This window comes from Puntigrus tetrazona, chromosome 7 (genome assembly GCF_018831695.1).
Source record: "Puntigrus tetrazona isolate hp1 chromosome 7, ASM1883169v1, whole genome shotgun sequence".
Classification (NCBI taxonomy): Eukaryota; Metazoa; Chordata; class Actinopteri; order Cypriniformes; family Cyprinidae; genus Puntigrus; species Puntigrus tetrazona.
Window position 1 is genome coordinate 21,462,477 of NC_056705.1, and position 17,147 is coordinate 21,479,623.

At 36.7% G+C, this 17,147-nt stretch overlaps 1 protein-coding gene across 2 annotated transcripts; it reads right to left on the minus strand.

Moving 5' to 3' along the window:
* Positions 1 to 573: 573 nt before the first annotated feature.
* cylda (cylindromatosis (turban tumor syndrome), a) lies at positions 574 to 14,974 on the minus strand. Of its 2 annotated transcripts, XM_043243776.1 has the most exons (16): positions 14,483 to 14,974; positions 13,892 to 14,188; positions 11,851 to 11,956; positions 10,790 to 10,882; positions 9,961 to 10,077; positions 8,088 to 8,479; positions 7,688 to 7,853; positions 6,138 to 6,279; positions 5,809 to 5,931; positions 5,563 to 5,654; positions 3,891 to 3,957; positions 3,652 to 3,784; positions 3,020 to 3,128; positions 2,710 to 2,828; positions 2,285 to 2,501; positions 574 to 2,153 (listed from the first exon to the last, which is right to left on the minus strand). In XM_043243776.1, the coding sequence occupies exons 1-16, from the start codon at positions 14,972 to 14,974 to the stop codon at positions 1,969 to 1,971; spliced, it is 2,850 nt and encodes a 949-aa protein (XP_043099711.1). In that variant the 3' UTR covers positions 574 to 1,968. The 2 variants fall into 2 exon arrangements, with proteins under 2 accessions (XP_043099711.1, XP_043099712.1); XM_043243777.1 differs by lacking the exon at positions 9,961 to 10,077.
* Positions 14,975 to 17,147: the final 2,173 nt, after the last annotated feature.

The window sequence follows — 17,147 nt, forward strand, 5'->3', positions numbered from 1 at the left end:
TGTGTGTGTGTGTGTGTGTGTGTGTGTGCGCGTCTCCAGCTGCTGAGCCTTCACTACAGATCAGCTCCATCTGTCCAGCTTTGGTGTGTTTGCATCCGAGACCACATCATGCCCTGGTCGTGACACCATGTTAATGAGATCCACACAGGTGACAGGTGAAAGCAGCACCGCTGGCAGTTGACAAATCCCCACACAAACACTCACGGACTTATGACAACACTGAAGGCAACGGACATCCAAACACACCTCGTCCGTCTGCCTGCTGAAGCCCGTCTACAAACACACACACACTCAGATGAAAGACACGTGGCAGATGAAAACACTACTGGCATCAAAGCACAAATGCTGCACACATCTCAGTGACATGTGAAGACAGAGATTCTCACAGCTTGGTGGCACATCTGTCAACTTTTCAAGGTAAATATTCACCTCAACCACACAAACACATACAAACTGCAATCCTTCCTCTTGCTTGTCTTCACTTCTATTTAAAAAAAACACACACGCGCACACATTTTAACAAACAATCCCAAATGAGCAAGTCAAAAGCAGTGCAGCCATTACCACAAAAGCTGTTTTCAAAATGGCGTTTTAATTTAGTTAACATTTAAGAGAACAGCACAGAGATAATAAAGTCCACCTGGCTTCATTTTACACAAGTACACTAGTCGTCATCCTTTCTCCCATTACAGCCGCTCACGGAGAATCTCTCCCATAGTGTACGGTTACATCAGCAGAGATTAAAAAACAATCCCAATGCATGTGTCTTTCCATAACCCTTCAGTTTAAACCAGGCCATGTAAACAATCCGATAACCCATAGCAAAAATGTGCGCAGTACATCAATCCAGTATCTCGATGAACAGTGTTACCGCAAATTAGCCAACAGCACTGCAGTTTAGCGTGAAACAGCTTCTGCCCATTCAGCCTCCGCCGTGAACATTCAAACCAGAGCATGTCATATACAAACAGGAACTGGAATCACTTCTTTATAACATGAACATGTCCTTGACTGCAAAACAATCACTTTTGGAATTTCATCATCATAATATTGGACTCGTATCCGTAGGAAGTCATTTACCACTAATTTATGATTTAGAAAGCATGGCCTGGGAAGCTGTTAGTTTTTTTTTTTTTTTGCTATATTTAAAATTTCCACATTTATAAAAACCATAATTCAAATTAAATAATTCCTATTTTAACAAAAAAAGCTCAATTATATAATTCTTCATGTGAAAAAAAAAAAACGTGTGCTTAATCATTTCTTCCGTCTTGATCTGGGACCAGTGCATGGCAGTCAAGGGCTCTGCTGTTTGTGAACACACCTGACAAAGACTTCACAGCAAAATATAAAGGCAAAAACAGGGACTACACACAGTGCATCTGAACTATAATTAATGCTGGACGCTGCAGTGCATTAAGATGGGTTGATGACGAATGGAAGAATTCAGACAGAGGGGAAACATCCTGTTTGGGTCATTCATCCAAGGCTTCATTTACAGGGGTAGAACGTGTTGTTGTTTGGAGGGGTCAATTCTGGCTGGAGGAGGCGAATGTGAAGCCTTCAGGTGAGTGAGCGTCTGCGAAACACCTGAGGGCTGGAAAGATTGTGAATTCTCTCCGTGCAAAAAAAACACCGCTCTCCGAACACTCAAAGAGTCTGAGCTGAGCCCAAGACGGCACAAATCGGAGAAAACAACAATGACACTTCAACAGACACACACAAACACATATGCTCTCACACAGTGCAAATAGGCTTTTTCGTTCGTTCTCTTGATCTCGCCTTTGCTCTCATGACCGTATTTACCCTGCAGTATGTACAGAGAGATGCAGAACAGAGGATGAGGCAACCGGTCGTGGGAGTGCGTTATCCTGGGCACTTTTTTCCTCCTGTTCCCTCGTTCCCTCATCTCTCTCCTTCTTGGTCATTCCCTTTCCTACCTTTCCTTCCTTCTTTATTTCTCCCTCTCTATTTATAGAGGCTCATGGTGGGACTCTGGTACATGCACATATAGGCGTCACAGAGAAGTCTGCGTGCATAGCCCTGGATGTTCTTGGGGTCCAGTGCGTGGAGTTCCTCTGGGGTCATCTTCAGGTAGGCCCCTACTTCAGGGCAAGGGGACACCTGTGGGATGTTAAACCCGTTCTGACCACCTGCCACCGGAAAAGAAAAATAAAGTTGACCATTCGGTAAAAGAATAGCGAGTCAATTTATTATTTTGAGAGATATATTACACTTATATTAGATGGCTTATACTGAAATTATTTTAGAAAATCCTCCGTACCGTCACGGTCAGCCATACTATCGAAGAACAGCCAGGCTGAATCTGCTGATCCGTATTTGACAAAGGCGACATAGTGGCTCGTCTCAATGCAAAGCACGGCAAACAGATCCATCTGCTGGTGAGGGTAAGATCCCTGTCTCCAAACAGACTCCTGCAGCTCTTTAGGTATAGATAACTTAACACACCGATGAGATTTACGCCGCGGGTGCAGATGTACCTAAAGGTCCGGGATATTAACACATATGTGAAAAAATAAATATGTACACATAAATATGGACATTACTGTATGTTCAAGCACAGAAAGGAAACATTACAGACGAGTGTGTTCGAGGATTATTCGGTTGGAAAAGTCTCCATCTAGTGGTTATGAAAGGTATTGCAGACAAAGGTAAGTTAGGAGAGCATTTTTTTGGCTCATGTGGTACCTGTGTATTGCACTTTTCGCAGAATTGCTTGATCTTTCCTGGTGTGATATCGCAATCTTCATAGCACTCTCTGCACTCGTAAAGAGCTAAGCCACCACAAATTCGACATTCTCTAGGAGCTGACAAAAACAATATCATTGTTTATATCATTCTCCTTTAAACACCGAAAACACAGAGCTCAGCCAAACAGATGCACATTACAATAATCTTAGTCAATACAGATACAGACCAAATACAGATATATTATTTTGGTATGTGGGATTGTATTCTAATAACAGCACAAATCAAATCTGTTATTGAACTGACTCACTGTCATCTAATAGGTCTGTGATGTCAAGCTCCAGAGAAGGGAAAATCTTATTAAACATCTTAAAATCCTTCCCAAAACGAGGCATCTGAATTATAAGGCAAGAAGGGGCCTGGACAGAAACAAACAGACAAGAACATGACAGTGCCCTTCATTTGTCCTCACGCCACACTAAATAAATGCAGGTATTTTTATTCAAAGAATCTAAACTACAGTTTCACAATATTACTCTTTTTACAATACTCTGGATCAAAAAAAATGTAACCTTGGTGAGCATAGACCTCTTAAAAAAATTAAACAAATCTTACTGATCTCAAATGAATGAAAGAATGAATGAATGGTAAATATATATATATATATATATATATATATATATATATATATATATATATATATATATATATATATATATATATATATACACATATATATATATATACATATATATATATACACATATATATATATATATATATATATATATATATATATATATATATATATATATATATATATGTATATATATACATACATATATGAACAGTAAAACATGGAAGCGAAGTGGCCTCTCATGTACTCCTCTAATTATGTTGTCTAACACAAGGGCATTTTCAGAGTATACCCTGTGTACATACCTCTGCAAATTTGAGATCACTGTTGATGAAGGACCACTCCAGAAGTTGCTGACTGGTTGGCACCAACACTTTATCTTTCTTATCCATAAAGATCTGATAGAAGTAACAGTCCTGAACCTTCTGCCCTGCAGACCTGCAAATAAAACAATCATATTTCATAAATTTCAAGACAAAAAACACCACTTTTTTATTACAGCTTTGCAGTGATGCTAATTTTAGCATGGATTTCAGAGGCGCACCGAAGTTTGAGAAGAGGATCGACTCTCAGGATGTGATGAAAAAGGATGTTGAGGAACTCCTCTGGATCTAAACAGAAAGAGAACACCATACTATGTCACTCAACACAGAAGCTTTGATGTACAATAACTCCTTACAAGTAATGCAAGTACCGTATTCAGATTTCTTTTTTAAGTAACTAGTACTGTAATCCATTACTTTTTAATTTATAAGAAAATATCAAAATTACTTTTTCAAAAAAGTAACACTTTTTACTTTGTTTTCCCATTTATTGACAGACAAGCCTTGGGAGAAATCAGAAGGTCAGAGGTGTGTGAAAGCTAGACTAAATGTGAATGTGCATTAATTAATCTCACTTGCAAAAAAAAAAAAAAAAAAAAAAAGATTTAGTATTCATTGAAATTAATTAAAATGGTGAATTGAAAAAAATAAACGGTAACACAAATGTATCTAATCCCATTTTATTAACTAATGTCTTTGCTGCTGACCTTTGATGATTCAGTTCAACCAGACCAATAAAAATACTTTAGATAAACCAACAATTGTGCTTCATTCTTTTTTTTAATTGCTGAAGAGTATTGAACCACCTTCTCCTCTATTCTACTGTACAGATATGATTTTGTTTTCCTTCAACTGGAGGTTTATTCATTACACTCTTTGGTGTGAAAGGTTTTACTCTTAAAAGTAACTTTCCTGAACACTGACTATAACACATTTAGATATTTGAACTATGGCAGTCAATCAATTTATTACCTTTCATTTCACAATTCTTGTAGAACACCTTTGAAGTGTTTTTATACAATATTTTATTGAACATACGGTGCCTATTCAAGAGGTCCCAGTTTATATTAAGTGTATTTAACTTTTATATAAAATAAAAAGTAAAAACCAGTATGCACTTAAGTGTAGTAATAAGTGCAGCTTATCAAATTATTAATTTAAATGTTACCACTGAAGAATCTATAAATAATGTGTTTATGAATAAGCACAATGCAATAAATACAGTGGGGCTATTATGAAAACAGTTACACTTTAAGGTTTATATACACATTTAAGTACGAAGTAATATTAATAAATGCAGAATTAATGAATGTTCTTACTATATGGTTAGGGTTAAAGTTAGAGTAACGTGCATGTAATTATTTATTGTTATTATAATTGTAAGTACATGTAACATGTTAGCATGTAAATTACGTAAAGTATATTACTTTAACTAGGTATTCTTCTTTTATGTTCTCTGTGTGATATCAGGGACACATGTGACAACTTTATAAAAGCACAAAGTGGACATGATAGATGCCAACTGTATTTCAGTACGGTTGCACAAAACAGAATGATGTACTCAAGATCCTTAAATGCTTGATTATATGAAATAATTGAAAAAATAAAATAAAATAAAATAATCACTCCCAAACTACTTGATACCACAATAGCATTTTTTGAACGGATAGCTTGTAAAGTGATCACATTTCTTAAAATAGTTTTTCAAACAATACAATGAAGTATAAACATTTCCTCTAAAATTGAATGATCCACCCATTTTGTGTTGTTCCTCAATATAACGAAACACTCAACATGATACCATCTTAAAAGCTGAATAAAACAAGTTCTTCTGTTTGGATCTCTAGATGGCAGTGTTTCATCATCAATGCATTTCTTTGAGACTTTTCTTACCTTTCTCTTCTGAGGTGAATCCTGACGCGGCCTCCACTTTCTCCAATATCCTCCTAAGTTTCATGATTTTAGTGGCGCACACGTAGCCATGTCTAACAAATTCACACACAGATTAACAAAACATCACAACTAGGTCTTTCACAGACAATGAGTAAAAGGGAATATTTGAATCAATACTTAAATAGAAAAATGTTTACAAGTTCTATATGATAAATTATATGCGGTAATAAACTGTATGCCACTCACATTCGTAGTGGGTTGACTATTTCTGTCCGCAGTAAGTCTTGTGTCTCTTTGTAATATTCTACATCAGTTTTAGATCTTGGCCTCAGGAGCACCGTATCCAACACAGAACTAAAGGAGAAAAGACTGACAAGCAGAAAGAGAAAGAATATATATTGACACATTTAACATTAAAAAAGTAATAATTTTAAGCAAATGAATGCATTGCAGTAGTGTCAAACAAATGTAACGGGTATTGTGTAAAGTGATTCCTGCCTTTAAATCTCAGTGTAGATATTAGCGTGATATAGAGAAATTTAACACTTTGTGTGTGTGTGTGTGTGTGTGTTCACCAGAACAGAGTAGAGTCCAGATAGCAGGAATTGTAATGTCCTTGTATTCCTTTCTTTTTCCCCACCATCACCTCTAAACCATCATTTTCTGTCCGAGGAGGAGTGTTCTCATTAACTACTTCACTTAGGTAACCCCCAAAAGCTGCAGAAAAAGAAAAAAAAAAACACTGATCAATCATATCGATTAATTAAAATGAGAGTTTCAATGTTCTGAGATTTTATAAATCAGGTTCTGACATCAACATCTACTGTAGATCTACATTGAAAATGTTAATTAATACACAAATACACTCTGGCTTTACTTTATGATGAAAACATACTATTGTTAACATATAACCACAAGGTTTGTTCACCATCAAAGTTGGTCCCACTTTATATTAAGTGTCTTTAAAACCTGTGCACACAGAAACTAAATGTACACATAGTATGTAAGCACACATTAGTAGATAGTTTCTACAGCTCGAAATAGTCCTGTAAACTGTTACTTCACACATGTAACAACCCTCAGAATGGTGTAAGTATAAATGTGTAACATGACATATGTAACTACAATTTGTAACAACAATATGTATAAGAGTAATCGGCACAATTTGACTCAAGGGTTGGAGATGCGTAGGATTAGGGGTGGAAATGGGATCCAGGGGTTGGAAATGAGTAGGCTTAGGGATATGTTACGTGGGAGGAGTTGGTGCACTACTGTAATACCAGTGTACTTACGTGGTAACTCATCAGGAACTGTCCAGTTATAAAGTTATAAAGTATAACATTCTGGACACCAACCCCAATTTATTTATAAAAAAATAACTCACTGGTTACATGATTACATGGTTAATCTAAGTCTAATTAATATACCAAAAAAGTGCTGTTAGTCCTGTGACACGTTCAGTTGGTTGTTACAAATATGTAGTTACACAAACAATACAGCTGTAGATAACTATGTACCACTGTGCTTATATACATGTAATGTAATGTATAGTGTAGTAAGTACACAGGTGTTAAAGACAAAATATGAAGTCTGACCCAGCATTTCATTCCAGCTCACGGACAGTCTAGGTGATGTAAATTTTGTCAGAACAATCTGCTGTTGTCTGCACAAACTGTCCACGTACAGCCCGACTTTTTATTCTTTTTTTTGAGTGGATCTCAAATCCCATCATTACTATGTACTAGTGATCTGAACACTCTGCACTTTGCACAAGCAGAACATATCTATCCACGTTTAGGGTTAACAGAACATACTTTTAAAGGCTTGGGCTTTCAATTATACACTAGACAGAGCAGAACACAGAAAATGAGAGATATCAAGGGCTTTAGTGTGTTAATGTACCTACAATTTTTGCTCCTAAAAAATGCTTGTTTGTTTTTTTTTTATAAAAAATTATTTTAATTTTTTTAGATTAATAAAAAAATTCTGCCGTAAATGCTGTATAGAGAGCTTATACAGCACTGGACATTAATATTACTTTTCCCTAAATCTGGTTTACTGTATAAGCCACTCAAAATCATAAGCATAAGAACGTAAACTCTGACAATTAAAGTGTATTTCTTACCTATGGAGTTGCATCGTTCTATGGGGTTGGGTGAATGATGCAAGGATGGGAATCGTGAGTCAGGCCTGCAGCACTTCAGCTTTACAAACAGAGCTTTCTTTGGTGGACACGTAAAATAACGAATCCCTTTAAACGTTCCATCAGTGCAGCCCACACACTCCTCCTCCTAAACACACACACACACAAAAGAAAAGAGTTCTAACGAAGAAAAAAAACAAATATATATATATATATATATATATATATATATATATATATATATATATATATATATATATATATACATACATACATATATATATATATCTCAGAAATCATACAAATATGCTGTTTTGGTGCTTAGAATTTAATATAGTTGCAGTACTACAGCAGACAAATACAGACAAATAAATCTACTGACCAGCTCTAGCCCAGCTAGTGGCTCTTGTAGTCCTGGAGGTAGACCAACCCAGCGGATGACCCCGCAAAGTGGTGGGTTCTCCTTGACCTCGACCAATGACCCGACCTCTAACCCCGGCTGACCTTGTGGTGGCGAGGGAGGCCTCTGGACAGGAGTGGTAGCAGGTGGCAGGACGTCTTGCTGCTCCCCCATCACTGAGCCCGCGGACAGGGAGAGAGGGCCATGGCTCATGCTCCCACTGGAGCCAACTTTATGGCTCAAGCTAAAAGGCAGGGAGTGGAACTTGTTATCATTGGACAGCGATGAGTTTGTGGGCGGAGCTCGAGAAGGGGACGAGCCTGGGTTGAAGTCTGGGGGCGTGTCCGTCAGAGATTTGGCAGGGTCCTCGCCAACTATCAAAAAAGAAAGCCAAAGAAATAAGAGGCAGTACCAAGAGGTCATGATATCCAGATGATGCATCAGTGTGGAGGACCAGGAATATAAACTGATCAGATGACATCATAATACATGGATTCACAGATACTAAATAGTTGACAACAGCATATCGAATTAAACAGTCTTTAAAAAGATTTATATTTATATACCGTTATACTGCCTTTCAAAAGTTTGGGGCTTTTTTGGAAATGTTTTTGATGAGCATCTCATACTTAGGCTTGTACTTATTTGATCAAAAGTACAGTAAAACTTTGAGATAAATGTTTTCTAGCGTCACATGATCCTTCAGAAATAATTGTAATGCTGAAATGGCACTCAAACATTTCTTAACATATGATAAAAATGGGTAAAATATACATTTAAATGAAATGTATCCAATTTCATTATTATTTGATGAATCGAAAAAGTTCAAAGTGTGAGAATGTATTTACCATCAAACTTTTATCACAAATAGTAATATTTTGACAGTATCGAATTTCTACTGTATACTGATCAGTTTAATCCATCCCTGCTGACAGAAACAAACTTAAAAATATCTTGCTGACTCAAACTTTTGAATGGTAGCGCATACAAATAAATATGATGTCCTTTCAAAGACGATTAGAGCTGGCTATTTTCTCCTCACTGAAGCACATACAAACACATGAAATATGAAGATATTGGAAAAACACTGGGCCACAGAAAAAAGTCACCACTGGAAGAATGACAATCTGGTGAATGAGAATGAAAGCAGCACAGGGCACGAACACAATATAAACCCCTTAACCAATCACAGACCGCCCCTGGAACATTCTCCAATAGTGCTCGTTAGTAAAGAGTGACATGAAATATGAAATAATTACACAGATGAAAGCAATGTTTAAGGAATACAGTCTCCCGATGTTTTCAGTGCCAAATACAAACATTCAAACACACACAATTACACAATGGATGAGTGGAAAAATATCAAATACGCCTGATACCAAATATAAAACGCTTTTACAAATGAAAGAAAAACTGGCTATAAATGCTTAACATTATGTGTGATGCAAATAAAAGCAGTTTTCTAAAATAAAATACTTAACTCATTTGAGTAAATAAATGTATAATTTATTCATTCTCATTTATTTCTTATTGCCTTAAAATTTAATTAAAAACTGAATTTGAAATGAATGTCACCTGTGATTTTCTGATCAATGATGTCATGCTATGAAGTCATTTATATCACAGTGAACCGGATTCCCAATAAAACATCTCAGCAGCAAGTTGCCTTTTTAAATCACCAGTGATGCATTCAAAGGCAAAGATTAACATGTGACTTTTTCTTCCCAAGACTATTAAAGGTAACTAAAGTTGAGTGTGCTCTTTAGGCTGAATATTAGCAAGAAGGCACCTTGCTGTTAAGATTTTTTATTATTAGAGTTTCCCAGTCTGTCCATCTGTATTGATTATTGATTACCTTCATCTATGTACCATGTGCTTTTGGCTTTGGACTGAGCAGGGTGATCAACCGAGCTGCCATTTAGCGTATAATAAAACTCAGACTTGCTCCTGCTGCCAGGCTGCAGGCCTAACCCTGAATAACAGTCACGATAGGAAGATAGGAAGACAGTAAACAGTGTGTGTGTGTGTGTGTGAGAGAGAGGTGTGTGTGTGAGAGAGAGAGAGAGAGAGAGAGAGAGAGAGAGAGAGAGAGAGAGAGAGAGAGAGAGAGAGAGAGAGAGAGGAATACATGTGGCATTACATGTTCAACAACTCATTTGTGTGTGCAATTTATGCCGAAATCACAAGTCTGGTGAAGATTTAACATGATCCATCAGAACAAAATTTAGGACAAATTTACATGTTGAAGCAAAAGAGCAGCAAATTATATTAAAGTTAGTAAGAGCAAGAGACAGAGTGTGAGAGAGAGTGCTGCTTCCTTAAAGGATGTACATCAGTAAATTAAAAATAAGGTTCTCTTTCCTTTCTTTCTTTGGTTTCTTAAACAAATCAAAACAAAAAAAAACAGCAGTTTTCAAAACCACAAAGCTCCTGAAAGCAAAGTAAATTGTATTAGGTTTGAAAGCAACACCAGCCTAATATACTTGATGCTGTCTATGCTGTTAGTGGTAATAAAAAAAAATTATTAAAAAAAAAAAATAAATAAATAAAAAAATCACGCTTTGCTCATGATTGAATTATATGTATTTTTATAATTACTTGAGATCTTTTTACTCACACTGGTATTAAAATCATGTATAAGAATTTGTTCATATCACTGTATAAAGATATACTAGGAATAATACCTTTGGTCTTTGGTTTGCTCTGGCTGCCAGGTTTGTCATTGCCGCCCCTGCAGGCAAAGACTTTGGGCAGCCTCTGATCCTGCATGGAGTATTCTGCAAGTAAATAAAAAAAAAGATTTCAATAAGCTGTGATACAAGCAAATAGCTTGCCTAAAAAAAGAACAAAAAAAGTCACAATATTCTCATGTTGTTTAAAATCCATAACATTTACTTCCTTGCATGGTTTAAAAGTTTCAAGGTTATTGTTTGGTAAGGATGTGTCCAATAACATTATTTTAAATAATGTAACAAATATATCATGATACATAAGTTTACTGTTATAGAAAATACAAATACATAGACATACAATGTCGGTAATATCACATACAGCATCACACACACACACACACACAAAGCAGCAGGTTAGACCCTGACGACTGCAAATTACAAATCCTTTAGTTCCACAGAAAACAAGAAAAAAAAAAGTGGTAGCTTTAAGACATTAACCAAGACGAGACATTTTGCCCACACACATACACATGCACACAAACAAACAAATCAAGTAGTCGGAACAAAGACAGCTCCACACTCCACTCACAAAAAACAAGGCCTTTAGACAAAAGAGCTTCTGTTTCCAGCGTGTTAACATGACTCACTCACACACACACACACACACACACACACTAGAGCACTTTGCTTTCTGACAACAAATATTTAGCCTACACCCTGACTTGAAATCTAAAACACACACAAAAAAAGTCAACAATCTATAAGATAAATACAATAGAAATCTATTTATAGGATAAACACAGGAAAATCTATAGGTTTATAAAGTTAATTATTTAATAATCTGCATATTTTAATAAATGCAACAGATTTCGTCAATTCTAAATTTAAATTCGTTTTTATTTTATAAAACCTTACATTTTAAGATTTTGGTGAACTTTGAATTTGAGGTGCTCAACCTGGAATCTAACAGAGCAACTAACACCACGTTTCTAGCAGTAGGCACACTCAAAGCCAGCATAAAATCTAATACCCTCATCTGAAAAAATACAGAAGTATGAAGCGAGAGCCCTTACCTGGCATCACATCACATATGGGAACGAGACGGGTGTGTTCAAGACTAGCAAAATTACACAGCTGTTTGCCGTCGAAGATCCCATCCCAGTCTCCAATGGGATTGTCCTGAGGGTGAGAGGTACAGCACCCTATTACTGCACCTGACCTAGATCATCTCATAAACGTTCACATCTACAACACTGTAATTTCCAACTTAAAATAAACGCGTCCCAAACAAAGGTTGGCCTGTCTCTATCTCCCAACAGAAATCTTCATCTGCGTTCTTGTTCTGACCCAGACAGGACCCGTCTCACTAACTGAGAGCCGTAATTCTCTAATGGCTACACTACACAACCTACACTATCATCAGAACGACTGATGTCTCTGGACTCTAAACCCACACACTTCACATGCCAGATCACTACCGTTGCGTTTAGCCTTCAATAGCCTTTTCCTAGGTACTGTTTTTTGTATCTGTTTAAACAAGTAAAACCAAACTCATCAAATCTTCTTTGTGTATATTAAATTACAGCTAAAATAATAATACGTATATACATTAATTTGCTAAACAAAGCCAAAAATATTTTAAGTCTAATCTATACAATCTATTAGCAAAAAGACCAAGAGGCCAAAAAATAATGTAATGTACTGTAAAAACTCTTCGAAACCTAAACCTATTCACATCTACGCTATTTAGATATCCAGCTGAGCTCTGCTGAGAGAGCAGTGACGGCTTAACAGAAGAGAGAGAAACAAAGGGTGAAAGACGAGAACAGTGGAATGGCGTGTGTTGGTTGTGTCTTGTGTGAGCGTTTGGCAGTATGCCATTATGGTGGTCACACAGAGCAAACTGAGCTGTCTCTACATCTCTCCTTCAGTCTTCCCCTTCGTGCTGACATCTGTCTCACTGGAGGAGAACATCAAAACTATTTCGACTACCATTCAAAAGTTTGGAATCAGAAAGATTTTTTTACGCTTTTAATGTTTTAAATTTATGTTCGCATAATTCTGCAAAAGTAATATTGTGAAATGTTATTACAATTTAACTACGATTGCTACAGTTACAATTAATTTATTGACATTTATTGATCTTATGACGTGTGACATTACTCTCCACACTCTGAAGTGTCACACAATCCTACAAAAATCATTCTAGTTTGCGGATTTGGTGCTCAGGAAAATTCTTTTCCTCCAGAATTCTTTGAATTCAAAAGAAAAACACTTATTTTAGATATTGATCTTATTATTATAAATGCCAGTATAAATGGTCTAAATAGAAGAAACATTTACTTAAAAATCTTAATGAACCTAAATATTTGAATGGTAGTGTATTTTAAAGGGATGCACAATATATTGGTAAAACTTTAACTTAAAGTTAATGTTTAAAAACACTTTTAAATGTAATCTTTATCGAATCTCTAAAAATGTAGACAAAATAAGAGGGTTAGGTCATTAATTATTCATACACATGTCCTTCCAAACTCGGAAGATCTTCATTCAACTTCAGAACAACTAAGTATTTTTGATGAAATCGTTCTGATCCTGCGTAGACAGCAACGGAACTGCCATGAATATGGCTCAGAAACATAGTAAAGATATTCTTAAAATAGTCCATGTGACATCAGTGGTTCAGCTTTAATTTTATGAAGCTACACGAATAGATTAAAAACTGAATGGCAGTGGAGAATGAGCAAGAAGAGAAATCTTCAAAGTCATTATTTTCATTTTCTTTGCATGCAAAAAATATTCTTGTAGCTTCATGAAATTAAAGTTAAACCACTGATGTCAGACGGACATTTAACGATAACCTTTCTACCTTTTTGGGCCTTAAATATGGTAGTTGCCTTGATAAAGTTGCACTAAGGTCTTACATATCGATGCTTAATTGATCATTTCTTAAATAGTTTAATTTCTTAATTAATTTAATTAGCACCTTCTAATATCTAACCTGCCTGAACAAATATATCGCTTAATGAAAATTGTAATATTAAACATACAGAGCATGTAACTGTAACTTGCAGCTAAGAATAGCTATTCACCACCACCGACTAATTTATTTACCATATCAACACCAACGTAGTATCCAAGGCTCTCATTGCCAGGCAGTAAGTCACAGAAAATAACAGTGCCCCGTTCCGGGCCATCCCGTGTCTGCACCAACACTCGAGAGTTGATCTCCAGTGGCGGTCCTTCGCCTTCCACTTCCGGGTCATTATCCTCCAGCGTCACACGTTCCACCTCATCTTCCCAGAGCTCAAGTTTATCCAGAGCAACAAAGACACCGCATTCATCTTCGCAACGAAACAGCTGCTGTCCCTGATAAGAGCCCTCGGTGAAACCTTGACCCCGGCCCTCTTCCTGAAAAACAGAGGAGAAAAGGACATTACATCCACCAACGCAAACATCAGAACTCACATAAATAACATCACGCATGTGCCACATAAACAAAAGACACTGTTGATGTGTGATGGTGGGTCTGAGACTAGCCTTCACCCACATGAGCAGCCTACGGGCTTAAATTATGTTCGTTCAAATCTCCCAGCTTAGCCCAGGAAACAAATGCAGCTTTGTTCTGTAATGATCACATGCTCAAGAACCAGGTGAACCCAAAACCAGACAAACAACGTCAACAAGACAAACAGTGTTGCTCACCAGTAATTCAACACCAAACCAGATCCCGCTCAGAGCTCGGTCTGGCAGCAAAGCTCCTTTAAATCGGACCACACCTGGAAGGGGCACGTCGCCAGACCTCAGCTGCACTCGAACTTTTGATCCGCAGTTGATGTCCCGGGCCCTGTCCAGACGCGCTCTGTTGTACAGCAGGCTGTAACGCTCTTCGCAGTTGGTGATGGGGAACAGCAGCTCTGCCAGCTTCTCCTCAAGCTCCATAACGTCCCGTTCATCCACGCTGACCACCACATTGGTCTGGTCCAGGATGCGTAGGCTGCGCTTACCCTTGCTGGCCGGGATTGTGCGACCCAGGCTGTTGCGTTCCTGGCAGGCCTGGCCGAGGCTGCCGCGTGGGATGCGCAGAGTCTTCTGGCCCGGCTTTTCCACAGTGCACTCCTTCACCACAATGTAGAAGCGCCAGTCGTCCCGGAAACTGCCTGCTGGCTTTTCCTGGCTCCATAGCGCAGAGCTCATGGCTGCATAGCAGGAGAGGGTTGAAGATGACAGGAACACACGTCAAAGGTCAGTGGGTCGTCAGGGGTCAGTGGGACTAGAAAGAGTGAGCTTTCATGACCTTTTCAACGGGATAGATGGACTGAATGAACATAAAGAGCTGGAAAAAAATAAACAAAATAATTAGAGAGAGTATAAAGGTTTAAGAAGTTATAAAGTTTGTCTACTTTTTGTTTGTCTAGTGTCTTTTAGCTCATGATTTTGTTATAGTTAGCAACAGAGAAAACCTGAGCCACTTCTACATGATATGGTGCAAACTGGAGGAGTTGCAAGACACCGGTATTGAGGCAAACTGTGATATAAAAAAAAAATACCACAGTGTCGGTAACAATCTGGTTAAAACTACAACATAATAAGTAGCGGCACTGCACATAACTTCTGGATGACACTGATCATGACTTAAAAAAAGAAGAAAACAACATGTATAGCTTCTACTGCTGCACAAAATCACGTCAAAGAAGATGAAAGATATAAGTGAGACTCTCTATACCCAAAATAGATAGCTTGCCAGTGTGTGGAGATTTTTTTGGATTCCGATTTAAAAAATGGAGGATGTCAAGACTTCAAGCTAAGCCCAAAGAACTAACTAGTGTGATGTAATTTCTTACAAAATTAGACCGATATAAAGTTTGTTTCGAGTTCCTTTCAGGAATCTGAAACAGCTTGCCAAAGAATGCTTGACAGAAAAGTTTACTCCAGCTGGTATGTATCTTCAAACTACCACTGGTCTGTGGCAATGTAGGACGATGGTATGAGGCTCTGACTTTTTTTGACACAGACAACAGACAACATTATTTTTTTCTGTTCAGTCCAACAAGGTCAGAAGTGTGTAAAAATGTAAACATATTGAAGAGCTGCTTTATAGCTAATATTGTAACTATGGTAACTAATATTGTAATTTTAACTGAAGACAATTCTGACACTGTTTTTTCATGTTTAAATTTTCAATCTTCTTTTTACTCCTAAGCAAAGAAGGAAAAAAATAAGCCGACAGTATATCAGGACCTTTAGACACATGTGCTTTTTGTACAGTTATGTTAAAAACTAGTATTTTATACTTTACTACTATATGTTATACTAGTATTTATTAGTATATACTAGTAAATAAATTCTAGTGATTTTCTTTTTGTTTCTTCTAGGGGAAATCCTCAATTCCTGTGTTATGTGCTTATTCACGTCACCAAAAGAAAATTTCAGAATTCACATCTGACCTTAAACTAGAAGAGAAAATATGAAAAGTTTTAATAGGCCCTTTGTTAAAATATATATATATATTTAACAAATTTACATAATTATTGTCAGATAGTATTCAAATACGTTATTGATTTAAAATGACACCAAACCGTTTTTTTTAATCTTTTCATTCAGTAAATTTTATCTTTTCATTCTAGGGGATAAATAGAAGCTGTACTTGTATGGCTGGAAATAGCTCTCTGGAGGTGTTACAATTATGGCTTCTGAATGAACCGACTACCCTTAAAGGGAATTTAGTACCCTCTGTGTTGCCACCTAAAATTACCAGCTCTGACCGATCCTTCTTAAACACACACATTCAGAGCACGCTGAATGCGGTTCTGTTCTTAACACACAAAAGTTGTCCTAAACAGCAGCGCATGAGTGAAGTGATCTGAATGTAAACACCATGGCGTCAGATAGACTGCTGCAAGACACTAAGAGCTATCTGTTTCAACCTCCTATACACCACAAGACTTTAACGGTCTACATTAACAGTCTACCTACTCCTCATCTCAGCTTTTTTTTGGTTTGTTTTTTTCCCCCATCCAACTTTTTAAGGAGAATTCAGCACATCACATTTTAAAACTCCCAAAAATGTATCATATTTAATAATATATATTTAATCCTATTTAATGATGTCATCATTCTCGTTATCAGTTGTTTTTCAAAGGTACAAAACAGATTTCAGTACTTTAATAAGTTGGTATATTAACATCATATCAGATAATGAAATTATAGTATTTAACTGTATATTTAAGTTAAAACAGTAAAACCTAAAACATTGTTACCATATTTTTATGGTATAATTACGGCAACCAGATCTGTCAGTTTTTGACTGTGAATTTTATGGATTTTTTTGGCATCTTTTAAATATCTTCTGTTGTATTATATGAAAGAA

Bases quoted from the DNA above. Each gene is read 5' to 3' on its own strand.
- cylda (XM_043243776.1), bottom strand. From the start codon at position 14,974: ATGAGCTCTGCGCTATGGAGCCAGGAAAAGCCAGCAGGCAGTTTCCGG. The intron at 8,480-9,960 runs GTAATCAATAAT...CTTTTTTGATAG, and splicing joins CACATGGTACATAGATGAAG to TTGGCGAGGACCCTGCCAAA. The intron at 3,958-5,562 runs GTAAGAAAAGTC...CTTTCTGTTTAG, and splicing joins ATTCACCTCAGAAGAGAAAG to ATCCAGAGGAGTTCCTCAAC.